Source organism: Camelina sativa, chromosome 1, assembly GCF_000633955.1.
Source record: "Camelina sativa cultivar DH55 chromosome 1, Cs, whole genome shotgun sequence".
In the NCBI taxonomy this organism is placed as follows: domain Eukaryota; kingdom Viridiplantae; phylum Streptophyta; class Magnoliopsida; order Brassicales; family Brassicaceae; genus Camelina; species Camelina sativa.
This window is the reverse complement of record NC_025685.1, coordinates 22901447-22923342: the sequence shown is the minus strand read 5'-3', so window position 1 is coordinate 22923342 and position 21896 is coordinate 22901447. Positions and strand designations below refer to the sequence as shown.

Below are 21896 nucleotides of genomic sequence, written 5' to 3'. Positions count from 1 at the left end.
CCCCATTAACATATTCATGATACATACCCTTTCATTGCTTTTGTACGGTAGATCATAATAATATGTTTAAGATTTTTTGTTTTTCTCAATGAATGAGAAAACCTAACAAAGACGACGAAGAAAACCAATATAAGTATATAACTACTATATAAACATCCCCTATTAATAAAAGGAAGTACACGACTTAGTTTTTGTATACTTTATATTTTTAATAAATAGTTACAAATGGTTACAAGTAGGTTATATATAGGATATACATTAATCCATATAGCAAATAATTACACCTAAATATTCTAATTTGATAATTGATATATCTTTCGTAACAAATAAAATCATGGAGTAAACGGTTACACTTAAATATTCCAAATTGATAATTGATATATAGATATTTGGTAACAAGTAAAATCGTCGATATTCCCAACTATATTTTCGGAATGTTTTAGTCCTATATCATATTGTTTCTAAAGATTTTTAAACACAATATTACAAATTTAATATCTACAGATTTTATTGATAAACCACAACGTTAAACAACTTATTAAAGGGGATAAAAATATACTGTGAATTCATTATATTTTAAACGAGTCCTATATAATAAAACGGAAGTACACAACCTTTTTTGTAGACTAAATAATTTTTTTTAAGTTGGTTACAAAATAGGTTATAGATTAAATATAGATTGATTACAAAAAATGTTATAGATTAATTGGTCAATATACACTTAAGAATATCCCAAAAAATCCTCTGAGAGAGAATATTCCGATGATTTATACAATTTCCGAAATATAATCTTAAGTATTCCATGTATTGTTACAAAATATATATTGTTAGGCATAAAAAATAAATAAAATATTTATAATTTATCACACTTAATCGTGATTTCCGAGATCTTATTGTGCAGTTAAAATAAAAACTTAACTAAGAACGGGTCATATTAAAACACTTTCTCCAAACATGTTCAAAAATTAAAATAAAAACAAACAACAAATATAACTATATCTCATACATAAAATTACAAAATTACAATATAAACTTACAAAATAGATGTTTTTTCAAACTATCATATTTAACATATAATTTTATTGCATAACGTTTTATCCAAATTTTTTTTAAAATAATCATATAAATCATATTTTATTTTAAAATTATAATATAAAATAAATTATACAATTTCAACCCGTGCTATAGCACGGTTCATATTCTAGTGTAATAGTAGTGGCACAAAAAATAAATGTAACTAATAATAGTAGTGGCACTTTTTAAATAAAAGATTCATGACTGAAACTTTATTAGATTCATAAAAGATTCATATGGTAATCATATATTATAGACCAATAAATTGGTTGTATCTAATATATTTAAAAATATTGTTATATTCAGCATAAGATTTTACTAAATGATCGATAGGATCATTTTTTATTATTGCGTGCTGGTTATTTATATAGAGAAAAGGTAGTGGAAAGTCCACAATCGATAAAACTTGTTTAACCAAGTTGAAAAAAATTATTCAACCAATTTTCACCATTTGCATTATAAAAGTTAAAGAGGTTGGAAAACACTATTTAGCCCGTTCAACTGAAAAAGTTGAAAAAATAAACGAATCTTACAGGAAAAATTTTCAACTTGTTTAACCACTATTTTGGAGATGAATGAGTTAAATATTATTCAACCCAATTTTATTCAATCCATTTTTTCAAATAGAATTGTATTTGGTCGGTATGAGTTTGATGTACATGAATGAATATACAACTTTCCATAAGCTTTTTGTTTTGAAGTTTTAAAATTGGTAATATCAAATGTATATGCTTTATCTAAGTCATCTTCGCATTTTTGTTTTGGTCAAAAGAAAAGTTAGAAGATAAGAGAAAGTTTTTGGGTCACACATCTGAAGAAACGTAAACGGATTCTCTCGTGTCTATATAATTGCGCTTTTTACGTTTGTGGGGTTTTTGATTGGTTGTACGTCACAACTCATAATACGTATTGTTTGTTTACTAGCTTGCGTATCTGTACATCGACTCCACCTATATAAATATATATGTTATATATGCAACTACATATATATTTACTTAACGATAAAAAGTTGTACGTTGATCGAACACTTTCCTTCTAGCTCTGGCGACCACCGCTTCCTTTAGATAACAATTTTTTAATCCGGTCCGGTGGAAGTAAGAATCGTGGCGGTTTGTAGATGGTGGTGGTTTAATTCACCATTCACATCCTGGAAATCCACGAGAGCCTAGAAGCTGTCAAACTCCACAGTTAATCACCGTGACAACGCAACTCATCTCTCCTGACTCCCAGCCGATTTCCGCCACAAACCGCATCTTCGATTAGACGACTGAACCCCGAGAAAAAACTCCACCACGAGCCACCAAATACGAGATTTATTAAAACACATTTTCGTGACATATATACTGTATTAAAAAGATCACATCTTTGTTTACAAAACAACGACCACATTTTCAATTGGAACAAATTCAAAGCTACGGAATAAAGAAACAAACCTAGAAAAACGAGTTCAAAACCAAAAATATTATATGCTCCTTCGATGTCATTTGTGCTGCAAGTTATTTTGGACCTCTGAAAGTGCTTACACGTGAAAGTTATACGCATGTCTAAAAAATTATTGTATAAAATTTGTGGGTGTATAAAGTATGCCGGCGTTCGACCTGTTTGAGTTCATAGGACATGCAAATATATATATATATATATATATATATATATATATATACTGTTTAGATATTTTTGATAATTTGAAGTATTTAAACTGTTTATTAGTAAATTTGGGTAAAAAATACTCTAAATTTTCAGATATATTGCGTATTATTGAATAACTTAGACTAAATTAGATATTAAAATTTTGAGTTTTGTGAACTTCGGATAATCTGAATTCAAATCCGAAATATCCGAACCGTACCTGATCCGAACCCGAAGTATAAAAATACTCGAACGAGTCCTATAATTCTAAACCAAAAAATCCGAAATACCCGATCTGAACCCGAACGGATACCCGAATGACCAGACCTATTATAAATGGTTCAAATGATTTTAAGATGTGATTGGACAACACCACTTAATCATTTTTGCATTAAAACTAAGATTATCAAAAACAAATTTAGTAAGAGAAATTAAAGATAGGGGTAGGATCCACTGCGTGAAACAAACTTTTTGGTAGCGCTCGTTCAATGTTGGTCTATATAATAACATTTAGTCGATATTACCCCTACTATAATCGTCAAATACCAACGTTATCCATAAATGTATCTGACGTTAGGTAATTGGTCGATAGTACCCTTACTATAATCACCAAATACCAACATTAACCCATAACCCATAAATATCTTCTGCTTTCACCCTACAGTACAGACACTCGCTCTCTTTCAAATTTTCTCCGATTACTGCGACGGCGAGAAAATGGGTGTGCTTCAGGAGTTCAAGAAAGCAGAGAAAATGGTTGATTCTGACTACTGCGACGACTCTCTTCTTCGGGTATCACTGAGAAAATGGTTGATTCGATCGATACACTGACGCGCGTCTTCGTTTTTTTGTTGTTGTTGTTGTTGAAATAGACGATGAGCTTGCTCCGTATTGCTATCTTCAACATCAGTTACAACAGAGGCCTCTTTCCTGCCAAGTATTTCATCGATAAATCGGTTCCTGGTGAGTCGCTAAATCTGGAGCTCTCTCTCTCTCTCTCGGATCTTAAGAATTCCAGTTAGTTTTTCAATTTCTGTATATAGAGACTAGAGAAACTTATCAAGTGGCTTCCGCTTTTGTTGTAGATATGCAGATTAAGAAGTTAATGCCTATGGATTCTGAATCCCGCGAGTTAATTGACTTGATGGATAAAGGTTTTCTAACACTACTGATTTTGGGATTCAACGCCTTCGTTTCAATTCTAACACTACTTGATGCCTATGGATTTTGTTTCTTACCATGGATTCTAGGAGTCTACGATGCCCTTCACAGGAAATATCTGGAGAAGCTCGTGTTCTGTATATGTGAAACAGTAGATGGTCCCATCATTGACGAGTACACTTGTAAGTTCTGGCTAGTAATGAATGATTTGCATGATATAAGTGTGGTTCCTTGCTGGATATGATTTGATACCTACCTACCTCTTTTTACACTGTTCATTGTAGATCTGATCAAGAGTCTGTGTTGTTGCAGTTTCTTTCAGCTATTCTGATTCTTGCAGCCAACATGTCATGATGAATATCAATCGTACTGGAGATAACATACATCAAGGAGCATTTACCTCCACTGCTGACTCTACCCGATATCAAGTGAAGTGCGTTGTTTGAGATATATCTCTTTTCTACTTTGAGCTCTATCTGGTTTCGTCTTCTGTAAAATGTTTATTATTCTTATGTTTGTACTGAATATCAGGGTCGCAGCTTGCAAATTGGTTCGTACACTTGTTCAAATGATGGAAACTCTCGGCAAAATCCCAGAAAAGGTAATGAATATTGTCACACTGCCCTTCAGGATTTCTCCATTTACGTCAGTTTCCAAATTGCTGATTACTTACACTACCACTTTTTTGCTTCTGTTACAGCGGACCATAGTGATGAAGCTTCTGTACTACGATGTTCCGATGGTATGGTTACAGTCTTACTAAAATTCTGTGAACACTGGTGATGTTATTATGATCTCAATGCAGCTTGAGTAGAGCTTCTTTTGGCTTTAAATTCTGACTTCTAGGTTAACATATTGTGATAACAAGCATTCGAACTTTGTGCTTTGGTTCTACACACTTATAACACGTACATAGTAGCTTAGCTTTGAAGTTGTTGTGTTTGCATACTGATGTGATGCTTTGTTTTTTGGTCTTCTTGAAGATCCACCAACACTTCACTGGCATGGGGAAGCGCCGTCGTAAACGGAACATACTACATGATTCAGATTTATCTGACGACTCGGAAGATTTCGATTTGGATAATAAAGATGGTAAAGACGACCAGATACCCTCACCGAGAAGGTCTGTAACTCGTGCTAACCTCTCCTCTGAATTGAGAACTGAGTTGGACGCAAAAGGAAAAGCTTCTATTACCCTTGAGGATGCAAAAACTTGTCTTGATCCAGAAAGAGCTGACTTAATGATTTCAGCGGAAAGGGTAGGTGACGATTTTACCCTAACGGCTAATCATGGAATGATGCATCTGTTATGGCCTCTGAAGAAGGGAACCTATGCTTCGTTTGTGTCAACTTCCGACAGAATATTTAGTGTTTCCGGGTGGATACGTAATCAGTTTAATCATCATCTCTGCTGGGATTTTTCACTATGTGATTTGATCAGCATCACAGCCGTTCTCCGTGGTCAAATGGCTGAGTATAAGCCTCTTGTATGTGTGCCAAGAGGCAGATAAACAAACTTACAATCAGACATGAATCTCAAGGCATACCCATAGCCAATCCTGCGGAGCGTGGTATAGGACAAGGCAGACAGGGTGATTTTGATTGCCGAAAGGAGAGGAAGCTTCTTAATGATGAGAAAAGATACCGCATAACAGATGCCTTCAAGTATGATACGTTAGAAGAGTCGTTAGTACGTCTGCAAACACATCCCGTGGCTGCTAGGCTAACCCTTTTCGGGAATTGGAGGAAGGAACCTACAAAGCTGCTTTGGATAAATCTTCTGATGTGGACAATCCTTATGAATATGAAGGTGAACATGAAGTCGTTATGTTGGATTATATCAAGAACGAGGACGGAGAGATTGTGGTCAGGTGCAAATCCAGCAACGGTGAAGACATTGGAAATAAAGGAATTATATGGGTATCAACTGAGGTCATGTTAATGACAGTTGCAGGCTCGCGGAAAAGAGATAAGCCATACTCTTGTAAGAAACATCCCCAGCATTTATTTTATGACTTTTATTCTATTGAAATGGCTTCGGAGGGTTCTTCTGAGGGTTCTTCTGAGGCTGCCAAATGGGGGATGATCAGTACAAGATTTTTGACAAAAAAAGTACCAAATTGAAACCTAAATCTGGAAGAAGGCGGATGTCTGGTTCTAGTAAGACTTTTATTCTCAGCCAATTAACGAATGATAGGTTTCTTCTCTCTCTCTTTCTTTCTTTCTCAGTGAAGGCTTGATCTTTCACGTTTATGCTATTTATGTCTATCTCGTTCTGGAACTTTGTAGGTATGCTAGTACGATTGAGAGAAATCCAGAAGATCATGCTGCATCATACAACGATCTCCAGGTCTGATTCTCTCAGTGTTTTTAAGTGTTGAGAAGTTCTCTCTTTCTCTCCCTCCCTTAGCATCTCTTTTTTTTTATTATTGGCTTTGGTTGTGAGTTGTGACACATTCATAAGCAGGTGAATTGGAATCCACCTAGAAATTTGTTGCAAGGAAAAAAAAGGGGTTTCTTTAAACCTATTTGTCCCATCTTTATATGCCTCTGGCTTCCTTTGCATTTCTTTCTGCTCTCATCTCCTCTCTGTTCTGCCTTAATACAGCTGTTCTGGTTTTTTTATTTGTATTTTTGAGGCATATTTTGTACTGATATACACTTTCTTTTACAATATTATTCCAGGAAAGCTTAGGTTATAGGTTAATTGGAATTGAGGGTGACACTGGATCGTGGGGTCACGAATATGTCAGGAATCTTGCTGGAGAGATTGGGCAAGAGTATACAAAGCGTCAGGTTAGAAATCAAATCTCCATTTTGTCTTTGACTATTCAGTTTCTCTTCCTCGGTCTTTTGCCCATGGTTGGAGTTTTAAGGAATGCGTATGTGTCTGTCTTATTCAATATTGAGAAAGGTTATTAAGTCATGGTTATCTACCTGTTCATTATTTCAGAGAGAGGAGGCCCCTATTGACGATTTGATGGAGCTTGTGCAGCAAATTGTTGCTTTTCACATGAAGGTGAATTCCTAACGATTGTTATATTTCTTGTTTCTCTGTCCCTTGTCGTGCATAGATATAATTAACAGGCTTGACACTACTAGACCTTTCAGGTTTATTTCTGTCTAAGTGATTTCCTTTTACTCCTTGCAGCATTATGCAGAAACCGAAGCTGTTGACCTTTTAATGGAATTTGAGGCTCTTAATCTCTTACTTGAGCATGTAGACAAAACAAATTTTAAGAGGACATGCAACTATCTCACAAGTGCAGCGAAGTACTTTCAACATCTTTATTTTATTCTTCTCCACTCTTATTTGTGGTTTTAGACCAGTCATATTGTTATTTTACTGATTTTCTTAGATCCGTCATGTAGGAACAAGTGATGAGCTTTGTCTATATTGCTCACAAAAGTGTCTCTTTTGACGTCTTATATATTTGATTTTTTGGACATGATATCTCCTACATGATTTACATGAAGTTTGAAGAATATCCAAACGCTCTGCAGATTGCGTTATTTCTTGATAACACGCAGGTAGAACTTTAATCTTCCTATAGAACGTAGTATTATTTTACTCTTTCTGCGTGTGTAGCTGCTGGAAAAATCAATCCTCTGTGTCAAGTATTTTGAGTATTTGTGTGAACTTTTTTTGATGTTTAATGTGCTCCACAATATATATTTCTGTACTGCAGTATGTTAAACAAGTATTTACTTCATGTGCTAATCTGCTAAGGAAGAAACAGTTCTGCTACATGATTGCTCGTCATGTAAGTCCTTTTAACTATCTCTACTTCACTACATTTAACTTTTACATCTCATTCCTTCTCTTTCTGTAAGTATGTTTTGGTTTTGGATCTTTACTCCTATTTGCTTCAAGAGTTGGTTGTGCTATTGTTCGATTGTATTATACTCTCCGGCCGTTACATAAAAAGTTAATAGATAGATAATGAGAAAACTCTTTGTTGTTGTTATCGAGGGAATTTGAATCTGTTTCTTGATTAGCCATCAATGTAGGGCTAGTTACTAGTCGTCTCTCTATTTTTAGTCCAACTTTGTATTGTTTGTCTGGGAAGACCTCATCTTCAGCCACATTGGCCTCATTCTAAGGCAGGCATTGATTAACTACTGCATCACTGGTTAAAATTTCCGTGCATATGGAGACACAATACCCGACTGACATACTTTCTTATACTTCTTTTATCTTCGTATGCCTCCTTGCAGGGTATAACCTTTGACCTTGACGATGAGATGGTTGCAGATGATGATGACCGAGAAGCCTTGCAAGATATTGTTAACAACACTAAGTTGAGTGAAGGATATCTGACTCTTGCAAGGGATATTGAGGTCATGGAGGCCAAAACACCTGAAGACATCTACAAGGTAAATCAGTTTGAATGGATGTTAGGCCTGCTACTCGTTTATTCAGTTGCAAATATTATGTTTTCCTCAGCCTTTAACCTACCCTTTTGAATTTTGTAGGCTCACTTGGTTGACGGCAGGGCCAGCTCTGGTGCAAGCGTGGATTCTGCTACACAGAATTTGGCTGCTACATTTGTCAATGCATTTGTAAATGCTGGTTTTGGTCAGGTATTGTTGCAGATTGCAATAAAATAGATCTAGTGGAAGACATGACTTCTTAATATATATATTTTTTAATCGCAGGACAAACTAATGACAGTACCTTCAGACTCGACCATCGGATCTTCTGGAAATTGGCTCTTCAAAAATAAAGAACATGGCAAGACTAGTGCAGCTGCTAGTCTGGTATACTTTTTTTCTTATTTGACGAATTTATTTGCTGTGTTCAGATCATGGAGGTAGAAATTGTAACCAGATCTTGTTGTTTCCCTTATGATAGGGTATGATTCAACTGTGGGATGTGGACTCCGGACTTTCCCAACTCGACAAATATTTCCATAGTAATGATAATCCTATCATTGCTGGAGCACTTCTGGGTGTTGGGGTTGTAAATTGTGGCATTAAGAACTGTGATCCTGTGAGTTGATGTTATGTTTTATATTGCGGGAACCATATGTGTTAATATTGTCAGCCACTCTTCCATCTCACTCAGCTTTATTTCTCAGGCATTGGCACTTCTTGGAGATTATATAGACAAAGAGGATTCATCTGTCAGAATTGGTGCTATCATGGGTCTTGGAATTTCATATGCAGGTTCCCAAAATGAGCAGGTCAAGACATGTTGTTTTCTTTCCTATATTATTAGTTGCATGTTTTAGGTGTTCAGGAGGCATGAACATGTGCACTGTTTCTTACAGATTAGAAGCAAATTGTCGCCGATACTGAATGATGCGGAAGCGCCTCTCGATGTGATTGCATTTGCTTCACTTTCTTTGGGAATGATCTATGTTGGTTCCTGTAACGAAGAGGTGGCACAGTCTATTATATTTGCTTTGATGGATCGAAGTGAGGCAGAACTGGGAGACGCCCTCACTCGTTTCTTGCCACTTGGTCTTGGACTTCTATACCTGGGCAAACAGGTTGGCTATGTGTTGTACTTTAATCTACCTCTTTATCCATAGTCATTATTTGCGTTGCTCAACATCAGCTTGTTCCATTATCTACCAGGATAGTGTAGAGGCTACAGCTGAAGTTTCAAAGACGTTCAATGAGAAGATTAGAAAGTATTGTGATATGACACTTCTTTCCTGTGCTTATGCTGGAACTGGGAATGTCCTAAAGGTATTTAATTTGTTATGCTGGTGGTTATTTGACACAATTTATTGCATTTAGTGTAGTTGTTGACTCCTTCTTATATGTTTCAGGTCCAAGATCTTCTTGCTCAGTGTGGGGAGCATCTTGAGAAAGGTGACATCCACCAGGGTCCAGCTGTGCTTGGATTAGCAATGGTTGTTATGTCTGAAGAACTGGGCATTGATACGGAGATCCGTTCTTTGGAGCGGATGTTACAATATGGAGAACAAAACATTCGTCGAGCTGTGCCTTTGGCCCTTGGTCTCCTATGCATATCAAATCCAAAGGTGAATACTTACTTTTGTAAATCTAGTTTTACTTCACCTGCTTACATAATAATATTGCTGGCTGTTGTATAGAGAGTTAATGCTGGTTTTTTCTTAATTTTCCCCACAATTCTAGGTGACGGTAATGGACACCTTGAGCCGGTTTAGTCATGACACAGATTCGGAAGTTGCCATGGTAAGTATCATTTCGCTTCACTGTCTGTCCAGTAGTTATTTAATTGAGTAGTATTGAGAGGGGACTGATCTTATCTTTCTTCTAACTCCTACAGGCAGCAATTATATCAATGAGACTGATTGGCGCTGGAACTAATAACGCAAGGATAGCCGGGATGCTTCGGGACCTCTCCAGCTATTATTACAAAGACGCCAGTCTTCTCTTCTGTGTAATGTGTTCCTGTAAAACTGTTGTTCTTGCTGGAATCATTGCACTCACTTGGTAACGTGTGATGCAGGTGCGTATTGCTCAAGGGCTGGTGCACATGGGAAAGGGTCTCTTAACACTCAGCCCCTTCCACTCTGAACGGTTCTTGCTATCGCCGTGAGTTTGATGATCATTCTCTCTGTTGCCACTATAAGTAGAGCATTTTTGATAGTTGGATTTATTAAGCTTTGTTATGTGAATCATTCGTTACTTGGCTCATGTGAACCTTGTTCATGCAGAACCGCACTTGCTGGTATAGTGGCACTCTTGCATGCATGCCTTGACATGAAGCCAATCGTACTCGGGAAATACCATTATGTTCTATACTTCCTCGTTTTGGCGATGCAAGTGAGTGAAACTTAGTCCCACTGTTGCCTCCCTCTTGTTATTTTGATCTGTTGAAGTAAGTTGATATGATTGATTTTGATTCTAATTTTGTTTTCTAAAAAATGTAGCCAAGGATGATGTTGACAGTGGACGAAAACCTGAAGCCACTGTCAGTGCCAGTGCGGGTAGGACAAGCAGTTGATGTGGTTGGACAGGCGGGTCGGCCAAAGAGCCTTCCAGACAATCGTGCCCATTATGTTGGGATCTTGTGTTATGACTCGTACTTTAGTGTGTTTTATCGCGCAAGTCTTAAAGACATTCTGAATTAACTTGATGACGTCCTTTGGCCCAAAAAAAAAATGAGTTGGGCTTGAAATGGGCACGATTGATCACATCTGGTGTCTCTAAGGAATAGTCTACTTGGTAGATGCAATTTGCAGGAATATTTGCTGACATATTTTCCAAATGTAATATGTGGAACTATGCTCATGTGTGTGTACGTAAATGCACGTGAATATGGGAGAGTGTGAGTCCACATGGCATAAAGTGTTGTTTATATTTTGCCCGTGACTTTAAAGTTTATAGTTGTACCTTGTAAGTCATATCATAATGCTATGACAGGGATATGGATATCTTAAACGACTAAAATTCCCACCATAACCAAGTGGGGTTTGATCAAGAGGCCAATCCTAAATCTTCTTGAAAAGAAAGTTGAACTTATTTTTATTTTGATTCTCCACTTGCAAAAATTTAAAATATATGATTCTCTCTCTTTTTTTTGAATTATTATATAATATATTTAATTAATAAAATTTGTGATTATTTCTTGCATACGATGAAATTCAAATTTTTTTAAATGAACATATACTCAATCAATAAAAAAATAAAATATGGGTACTACATCCACGTCGCTTTAGGTTGCTGGTTATTTGATTCATGTTGTTTGCTGAATGTTTGATTTAAAGTTTATAGACATATGATTATTGGTTTATTTGGTTAATGATATTGTTTAATTATTTCCGCGGTATGGTTTGAATGTGGTTAGATGGTTAGTGAGTATGAGATCACTAGTTTATTATTATTTTTTTAGGGGATAATCTTTGCCGGGACCGGATTCAACATAATAATTAACTAGTACTGATCTCATACTTACTAATACATGAGTAAACCAATAAAATAATAACCAACGATAAACCAATGTCCAAATATCAATAAACAATAAACCAACAACCTAACAACATTTTAATTCTAATGACTTGACTCTAAATTTGTGTTTCTCTAATTGAAAGAGTTTACAAACCTATATCAGCCTGCTTCATCGCAGAATGGATAGAAACAAAAAAGATAAAATTTGAGGTTTCTTGTAGTTCTAAAGAAAGGTAAAATCATCATTCCATAACAAAAAAAATTATACCCAAAAACGTAAGTACAAACTATAAGTTCCAAATCCATAAGAATTTTTGAAAACATGCTTGATTCTATAATTTATCCATAAGTTTATACTTATCTTACAAACAAAGAATGAAAACATTTAGCAAAATATACAAAACAACATATTTAAAAGGTCTGATCCATAATCAAAATACTGGTGTAGTGTGAAGTATATGTAGGCCTGGACATTCGGGTTCGGATCGGTTTTGGGTTTTTGGGTTTAGAGGTATAGGACCCGTTCGGGTATTTCTAGACTTTGGGTTTGGATTGGATTCGGTTTGGGTATTTTGGGTTCGGATTCGGATTACCCGAAGTTCACAAAACTCAAAATTTTAATATCTAATTTAGTCTAAATTATTCAATAATACGGGACCAAAATCTAGTATACCCTTGCAATCAAAAGTTTATTCTCATATCCCCCTGCGAAAATAACAAATTATTTATTTTTTTTTTTTAAAATCAAAAATGTGGTTAAAGACAAATAAACCTATATCATTTCTGTTATTTACAGATCCAACCACCTTATACCCACCCAAACCCACAAAATTCGGACAATCTAGTTGAAATCGGATCTCTCCTTTAACTACCCAACTTTTCGAATTCCTTCATTCACGACTCCACTCTCCCTCGTTCAATTCCCGTTAATTATTCTTCTCCCTCAAGTGCAACTAAGGATAACTCGATTCTGGGTAAGTTGAAATAGGTTGGGGTTTTTCGAATTTGGGTTATTTGTTTTTCAAAATCGGGTAATATGGGTTTCGATTTTCGATAATTTGGTTTTCAATTTTGGGGTTTTGTCGATTTTTTTCATGTGTTGATTCCTCAGAACGTTGAAAGTCATCAGATTTTGGGGCGTTTGTTTTATGTTCAATTTGGTTTGTGGAAAAGCTTGGAACAAACGTTTGTTTCATCAGATTATGTTCAATTCTGATGAAACAAAGTCCTCAAAACGTTTGTTTCATCAGATTATGTTCAATTTGGTTTGTGGAAGTTGAAGTTGAAATCAGTTGTTGTTTTTTGTGTGCATGTGTGGAAGAATCATAATGGTTCGTACAAAGAACCCAAGCTATGTGGAAAAATCGAATCCCCCAGCAGATCTCGAAGAAGAAGCAACTCGTGGAGATGAATCAGAACGTGATTCCGATAAAACGGACTCAATTGAGAAGTCAAATGATAAGGATTCATCGGTAAGTATCTCTCCCTATATTGGTATAACCGTATAAGAATTCGTTCTAAAAAGTATAACTGTATAACTTGGTATAACTTAGAAAAGGTATAACTTAGAAAAACTTGGTATAACTAGATATGTGTCTTGCAGGAATCTGAGGATGAATCCGATGTAATGCAACCTTTGAGTATGTACTTTGATTACTCCCAGTATACGAAGCCTTTCAAGATGTCTGGAAAGTGTTATATTTCAGAGGCGGTAAACTTATTAGGCGGTCATCTTAAGGAAGAGGAGTTGGATTGGTTCTTAGGGCACCCACAGTTCAAGCATTTCTTCCATATGCCTAAGGATTCGAATCATAAGTTGATGGGTATGTGGATGTTGTTGCTTCGCACAGCGCATTTGGAGAAGAAAAATGAATGCTGGTTCATTGTTAATGGGACTCCCATCCGGTATTCTCTCAGAGAAATGGCAATCATTTCTGGGTTATATTGCCATCAGTATCCAAAATTCAAGGATGGTTTGGGCAGTTTAAATTTTGCTCGGAAGCAATTTAAAGGTGGACAAATAATACAATATGGAGATGTCAAAGCGAAGCTACTTTCGATGAAGAAACCTTCAGAGGATCGTTTGAAGATGGCCGTACTGTATTTTTTATCTAGCGTCATCATAGGGAAGAAAAAGGGTGGAAAGAATGCACCCTCTGTGGAGCCTTTCTTTCTTAGAGCTGTGGATGATCTTGATTTGTGTAGAACATTCCCTTGGGGTCGAATGGCATTTGATGAGAACATGAAAGACATCTTTCATTTGATGGGACACTTTGATGGAGTTGTGGGTCCACAGTGGGTCTTTCCTAGTTTCATCATTCCTTTGGAGGTAATTACTAGTTTTCAAAATGTACAACTTAGTATAACTGGATCCAACTAAACATTGAATGTTCTTGTGTTGTGTGTAGCTTCTTGCGTTTGAAGCAATTCCTGTGCTAAAGAACACCTTCCGAGAAGACGTTTCTGATTCACATGCACACCGTAACTGTCCTCGGATGTGCAAGATGAAGTTTAAAGCAAGTAAGAAGAAAGGTTTTTCTTTGAAAGAAATATATGACCAACTTGGTACAACTAAGGTTAGTTATTCATATTCATTATTTATGTAAATTACTTATCAGATTCATTATTTATGTAACATTGATTGATAGGAGATTGATAGTATGTTATGTTTGTTTATTTTGACAGGAGATTGATAGTATGTTAACTCCAACTCCTCGGGAGGCACGCCTTTTAGCCATGATCATAGATGAGGATGGTGGCTGGGATGATGCGGATGATCCAGTTGCTGATGGTTGGAGCAAACGTTTAATTGAAAAGGACAAGTCAATTTGGTTTGAAGAGCTTCACAACCTAGATGTGGCCGCCCGATCATTTGAGGCTAATCCGGTGATTGAGAATGTGGATCCGGATGATGTGGATCCGAATGATGTGGCTAAGGATGATGCGAATTCGGAGAATGATATGGTAGGAGGTAGCTTGATTCAGCTAAGAGCTAGCTTGATTCAGCTAGAAGATCTGGTGAAGAAGGGGTTTAAGGAAATCAACGAAAAATTTGATGACATGGATGCTAGGATCAAATCGGTGGAAACATATGTGAACTGGGAAAGAAATGGAGAAGGAGTTTTTCCAAGCGAGGAATTTGGTGCAAATGAGTGTGACGGAGTTGGTGAAAATGAGGCTATAGAGGATGCCGAGAAGGAGAAGGGCGAGAGGGAGAAGGCCGAGAAGGAGAAGGCCGAGAAGGAGAAGGCCGAGAGGGAGTAAGCCGAAAAGGAGAAGGCTGAAAAGGAGTAAGCCGAAAAGGAGAAGGCTGAAAAGGAGAAGGCGGAGAAGGAGAAGGCTGAGAGGGAGAAAGCCGAGAGGGAGAAGGCCGAGAAGGAGAAGGCCGAGAGGGAGAAGGCCGAGAGGGAGAAGGCCGAGAGGGAGAAGGCCGAGAGGGAGAAGGCCGAGAGGGAGAAGGCCGAGAGGGAGAAGGCCGAGAGGGAGAAGGCCGAGAGGGAGAAGGCCGAGAGGGAGAAGGCCGAGAGGGAGAAGGCCGAGAGGGAGAAGGCCGAGAGGGAGAAGGCCGAGAAGGAGAAGGCCGAGAGGGAGAAGGCCGAGAGGGAGAAGGCCGAGAGGGAGAAGGATCCAATGGAGAAGGATCCAATGGAGAAGGATCCAATGGAGAAGGATCCAGTGGAGAAGGATCTAGTGAGATACGAGAGAAAAAAGAGAACAAGAGAAGGATCCAGTGGAGAACAACTTGGTACAAAGGTGAAGATTATAAGTAAGAAGGGGACGGGACCTTCTGTTGTCGTAAGGAGTCCTATTATAACAAGGCAGAAGCCCTCCAAAAAGTAATGAGCATGTAATCTTGTATGAGTCAGTATGTGAACTCTTTGGTTGTTTTTATGTTTTTTGTTAAGTACTCGGAATGTTTAACTAGGTACAACTCTGTTTTTTTAAGTACAACTCTATGTTTTTAAGTACAACTTGGTTGGAATGTTAAAGGCAGTATGTGAACTCTTTGTGTGTTTAAGCAGACAAAATAACACACAAGAACAAGACAAATTACCGGCAATCGTCAAATGGAACCAGACAAACGATCCTTAGTTATACCATTACAAAGAACAAGTTTTACTTAGTTGTACTATTAGAAAGTACTACGTAGTTGTACCATCTTCCAAGAACAAGTTCTACTTAGTTGTACCATCTTCCGAGACATACCACAAGAAGACATCCAAAAAAAACGAGAAAACAGATCTGCTTAATTTTCTTCATATCTCTGCTCCTATCCATCTTCAGCTGTCTAACTTCTTCTTCGAGGACACCCACTTGAAAATCTAATTGTTGTACTTCATCAACCAATGCCTCATCCACCCATTTAAATACATGTGTGTCGTTGACAAGCTACATATAAGACAGAAATTAGTAAATAAATGTACATGATTATCAACGAATATTAGAATATATTTACCTTTCTTTGTGCTGCATACGCACAACGGTAGTAGCGACGACAAGGGTTTGAGATCGAGTGAGAGATTATCTCAACTAATGCCGAACCACAATGACATTTTTTTTGGATGCCTGGAAACCTTACTCGATTAGAGGAATTGCCACATGAGGTCCTCGATGCTCCAGAATCGTAGCTCATTTCAAGATTGGAGAGGAACCCAGAAATCGCAAGATAGGGAGAGAAAATGATTTTTTTTGTAGGAACCCAGAAATCGCAAGAGAGGGAGAGAAATGATTTTTTTTTTGACCCAGAAATCGCAAACCCGCCCTAGCATACTTGGCTTCAATTTTAATTTTTCAAAAATTGAAATTTTGTTTGGGACACATAAAAAACACGTGTAGCCGCCAATTTACACACGTGTAGCCGCCAATTTACACATGTGTAGCCGCCAAAATGCACTAGTTGTTCCAAGTTTTCAGATTGTACCGATCTTGACAAGTTGTACAATTCCGAATTTTTTATTGTTTTTAGTTATACCATGTCAAANTAACGGGTACACCGTATTTATTGACTTGATTAGGCTTTGATTTCTATCTGAACAGAAGACCAAGTCAGGACAATCTGGTACAACTGATTTCAATTTGCTGAAAAACCAGGTCCAACTTGTATCTTTCTCACCATCAACTACACCAAATGCAATCGGATAATGGTGATGATCCGGATCTTGAGCTGTAGCCACGATTAGTACTCCACCATAGACATTTTTAATACTTGTTGCATCAACAATGATCACCTTTCTCATAGCTTTGAAGCCTTCAATGCACGCTCCCAAGGCGAAGAACAAGTACTTAAACCTCTGTGCTTCATCCAATTCAACAAATGAAATTGTACCTGGGTTCATTGTCTGCAGCATGTGCATATAACAATGCACCAACTTAAAACTATCCTCTGGAGTACTGCGAAGATCATATGCAGCTAGTTTTTTTCCTCTATTTGCGGTCGAGTAAGACACTTTAACACCAACTCTTGATTGAACCAAAGGGATGAGATTTTTGGGAGTTGGAGTGTCTATCAAACATGGGTAATCTTCACGCAAAACTGATGCAACTAAATGTGGTGTGCCTCTCCTTTTTCTCCTCATTGTACTTGTATCTGACCTCAAGCACGTATGCGTCTTGTTGTAAGTTCTGACCGAGAAACTGTTTGAATTCCCATTCCTCGCAGCTCGTAAAGACCACTTGCAACCCCTTTTAAATTCACAGCATTTAACCACAAACAACATAGTATCCGACTTCACAATAACAAACTCAAAACAGTTCTTGTGTGCAGCTTTTTCAACTAAATCTTTAACTGCTTGCTTGCTTTCAAATTCTTGACGTAAAGTCAAATCCAAACCATCTTCCCATTCACGATTTACAACTGGTGTGACCTCAGAACCTTCAATCATATCACAGTTATCTGCTATTGCTCGTTCTTCAGACTGTTCTTGATAAAGAACCATGTTCCCATCACTATTCTCCATCATCTCAAAACGTTCAGACGGCTCACCTTCATACATCGTGTTCTCATATGTCGCTCTACTACTTGAAATCAACTCCTCATTAAGTGAACAACCTACAGTCCCTCGACTTTGCTCATCCCCCTGATTTATTTCAACATCATTCACGACTTCCACATGCAAAACTTGGAATTGATCTGGATTCATTTCCAAATAACACATCAGATCATCATCATCATGTATGTGTATCGGTCTCTTAGGATGAACTGATTCGGGAACGTAACTCAATTTCAGCTCAGTCATAGTTTCATCAACCTTCGCCTTTCTGCATATTTTCTGCACCAATGCAGAATAACTGACCTCTTCAATAGATGTCTCCATTCTAAGAGATTGATGAACTTTTTCTCTTGAAATCCATCTTAGTTCATTTTCCCTTGTTGCATAATATCCCCCGTAATCAAAAACGATGATTATCCGACGATTATTATTCATTGTGCCTGAAATAAAATAAAAAACTCACATTGGAACCTCTGTCGTGTAAATAGTATTACCAAGTTGTACCAAAATTGTATCAGTTGTACCCGTTTAAGTTGTACCAAACTATTACCAGTTGTACCCGTATCAGTTATACCTAGTCTACCAGTTGTACTACATCGACTCCACAAAATCACTATTTATTTCGGAATATTTTTACGATTCAGTTCGAATGAAGTGTTACAATCCACTTAGTATGCGACCCATTTCGACACTAATACAAATGAGAATAAATTGAATGAGCATTCAAGGTATATATCCTAATTGCTTTAGGATGAACCTCAAGAACCCTAATTGTATTGGTAAATAAATGTAAGAATATCACTTGAATCTTCTGCTTTGCTTTGCTGTTTGCTTCAATCCCAATCTTTTGCTTTCGTTTGGAATCAAATCGATTTCTATGGACTCGATTTGTATCGATTGGAAGGGGGAGAGGAGCAACAATGGGGGAGCGGGGACGAGGTTGGGAGAGAGAGGGGAGAGAGAAGGAACCCGATTGGTGGAGAAAAATTGATAGGGTCCACATGTTTTTAGGGGTATATGTTGGTCCATATGTTGGTCAACCTTTGTCAAAGGGTACTTAGAAAACATAAGGGTATTGATGAATAAACTTTTGATTGCAAGGGTATTGTAGAGTTTGGTCCAATAATACGCAATATATCTGAAAATTTAGAGTATTGTTTACCCAAGTTTACTAATAAACAGTTTAAATACTTCAAATTGTCAAAACAACATATGTTATTTATATTTTTCTAGACTCCGGGTTTGCCTTTGTTCTTTCTTGCGTTCCGTTTTTCAAGAAAAGAAATATGATTATATAATATACATATTTTAATATAATCAATAATAACATGTCGCTTATCTTATTAATTACATTTGTGAAATACTTCAAGATGTGGTTGGAAGATTGAATATTTTGTTTTTCTTTGTCAACATTGAACCACAACAAATCGACCCATTAGCCAAATCCCAATATTTGTAAGGAGTAGTAAGAAGATTTAAACTTTAAAATTTAAGATTATTAAATTTATAGTTCATTATGTGACATGAAAAAATGAACTTTTACTCATTTTTAAGAAAATAAAATTCCGAATAGAAATAATTTTTTTTCTTAAAAAGAATATCAAATAAATTTAGGTTTTCCTTTTTATTTTTACTTTTATATAAATCCTTTTTAGGATAAGTTTTGAATTTTTATAAATTTTAATACATTTAGAATTGACACGTGTCAATCTCTAACGATACAATTGACAAGTGTCACGATCATATTAATGAGTAACTTTGAAAACCAAGTTTTATATAATAAAATTTTCAATGAATAACTTATACTTAAACTAAAAATTATACTTAAACTCAAAATTATACTTCAATATTTTTTTTTAGTTTAGGAGTTTTTGAATGTATGTATTCTCTATTTTAAAGTTGATGACCCAAATAAGACCCGACCCGTCTCGAAATGACCCGATTCAGAACTCATGAGTAAACCTTGACTGAACCTCGTCAGTCGCCGCCATCTATCTTGTGACCGGTGAGTGTTCCTTGAGATCTCTATTCTCGAAAATGCATGTGTACTGGTTTTGATTTTTGCTTCTTAATCGCTCGAATCAGCCTTTTGATAGAAATTGGGTTTTCGTGTTGTAGATGAGCAGCTAGGGTTTTCAAAAATTTCTTCAAATTGAAATCGGAGATTATGGCAGCTTCAATCTCAAGAAGGATCTTTCGCTCTTTGGGATCTTTAACAGCTCTAGGACGAGGCTCTTCACCAAGTACTTATCTCATTTTCTAAGCTTCTCTCGTGTCAAAATGTGATTTTTATGTTTTTGTTTCCTTGATCTCTGATTGTTTCTCTCTGTCTCCTTCGAACAGATTTGCCCGTGAATACATCTGGAAATGGTTTATCTTCTCTTACTAGTGATCTCAAGGTCATCTACTTAGTTAGTACTTGAGTGGTCATCTTCCTGAGAATTTTTCGTTATTTTTTAGATGTCTGGTTTCATCTCTGTTAAATCAATTGCAGTATGGAATGGCTTTATTTTCCAACCGAAAGCTCTCGACTTCTATTTTGACTCCTGATGATACATTTCCTTCTGATGATACATTTCCTTACGGAAAAGACTGTGCTTACACCAGACCAAACCATAGGTATCGTCTATGTTTCGTTTTCAAGCTAATTCCATAACTCTATCTTTCATATGCTTTTACTGAGAATTTTGTACACTTTATGGGAATTTATGTTGTAGAAATGTAGTTACTTTATGTTTTGAGAGGAGTTCCAGGCCTTATTTAGCTTATTACGTGAAGGTTTAACTTAGGTTTGGTTGCCAGCGTTTCTCTCTGTTTTGTGATTGTGCTTGAGACGTGTTTAAAATTTCTGAACAATGATGTTTTCCTTATTGCTTCTCTCTTTTTAAAACTTTTGAACATGTATTAGCTGATTCTAGTATTGATACTTTCCTTAGGACAATATCAAGACTTGGTCATTCCGGTGACAAATTTTCAGAACGAGGACAAGGGTTTCATGGTGTTAGCAGGTGATGTCTTTGATGTTCCAATAAGGAAAGATATCATCACAATGTCGTGCGATGGCAGCTTGCTAAACGCCAGCAAGTAATTAATTCAGTTATCTCACAGTGCCTTAATTTAGTCATATAAGCAAGCAATCAGTAAGTGTGTGACACTTTGTTGGTTGATATGTAGGGAACTCATTTGACCAAAACATTGAGTGAGGTTAGTGGAACTGGTAGAAAGCCATGGAATCAGAAGGGTACAGGTCGAGCTAGACATGGTACACTGCGTGGTCCGCAGGTAAATCAGTTTTTTAATTTTATTTTATTTTAAGGCTTCTTGCCATCAAATATAGCTAGCTCTCTGATTAAAGTGTGTTGAACCATTAGTTCCGAGGGGGTTGTGTAATGCATGGACCCAAACCGAGAAGCCATGCGATAAAGATGAATAAGCAGTTTCGACGGCTTGGACTGAAAATAGCATTGACAGCTCGAGCCGCAGAAGGAAAAGTCAGTCTCTTTCTCTTCTTAATCATAACTTGTGCTCTTGATCGTCCATCATTACTGTGCCTTTGTTATTAAACTGGTCTTAATCATATCTGATGGTTGAGGAAATTTATGCAGCTCCTCGTGTTTGATGATTTGCCATTTCCTACGCATAAAACGAGGAACATTGTGAATTATTACAATCAGATGGAGAAGACAAAGAAAGTCCTTGTTGTAGAAGGTGGTCCTATTGATGAAAAGCTGAAGCTAGCCACCCAGAATCTACACTATGTCAACATAATTCCATCAATAGTAAGTTATATAGATAATCACATTTTAAACCTTGCGGTTCCTCGACTCTAATGGGTTAGCGAATCTTGAACCTTGTTTGCGTAACGCTTTGCAGGGGCTAAATGTTTACAGCATTCTGCTACACGATACACTTGTGATGTCCCGTGATGCTGTGGATAAGATCGTTGAGCGTATGCACACTCCTATAAACCGTTAAAGAGAGCTGCATGTAGCATTGTGATTTCCCGTGATGCTGTGGACTAGATCACAGGGAAGGAAATCCAGTATGTAGTTTCTGTAGGGCAATTTTATTTTGGTTTAGAGGCCTCCTATGGTATCACACTGGTTTGTTAGCATGATTGAGTTTTCAAATAATGAATGGTATACTATTTCTATG

The 21896-nt window shown here is 36.8% G+C and overlaps 1 protein-coding gene, 1 long non-coding RNA gene and 2 pseudogenes across 2 annotated transcripts; all 4 read left to right on the top strand.

Annotated features, from left to right (window-relative positions):
* On the top strand, window positions 3371–5398 carry LOC104702222. The gene is made up of 8 exons (XM_010418051.2): window positions 3371–3456; window positions 3573–3663; window positions 3786–3854; window positions 3951–4043; window positions 4174–4294; window positions 4393–4462; window positions 4562–4603; window positions 4845–5398. The coding sequence occupies exons 1-8, from the start codon at window positions 3418–3420 to the stop codon at window positions 5370–5372; spliced, it is 1053 nt and encodes a 350-aa protein (XP_010416353.1). The 5' UTR covers window positions 3371–3417; the 3' UTR covers window positions 5373–5398.
* On the top strand, window positions 5436–11284 carry LOC104702234 (annotated as a pseudogene).
* Window positions 14029–14510, top strand: LOC104702214. Its single transcript, XR_753952.1, has 3 exons — window positions 14029–14080; window positions 14160–14327; window positions 14437–14510. It is a non-coding gene; the product is annotated as an uncharacterized LOC104702214 (long non-coding RNA).
* LOC104702204 lies at window positions 19762–21896 on the top strand (annotated as a pseudogene).

Bases quoted from the DNA above. Each gene is read 5' to 3' on its own strand.
- LOC104702222 (XM_010418051.2), top strand. From the start codon at position 3,418: ATGGGTGTGCTTCAGGAGTTCAAGAAAGCAGAGAAAATG. The intron at 3,664-3,785 runs GTGAGTCGCTAA...CTTTTGTTGTAG, and splicing joins CATCGATAAATCGGTTCCTG to ATATGCAGATTAAGAAGTTA. The intron at 3,855-3,950 runs GTTTTCTAACAC...CATGGATTCTAG, and splicing joins AATTGACTTGATGGATAAAG to GAGTCTACGATGCCCTTCAC.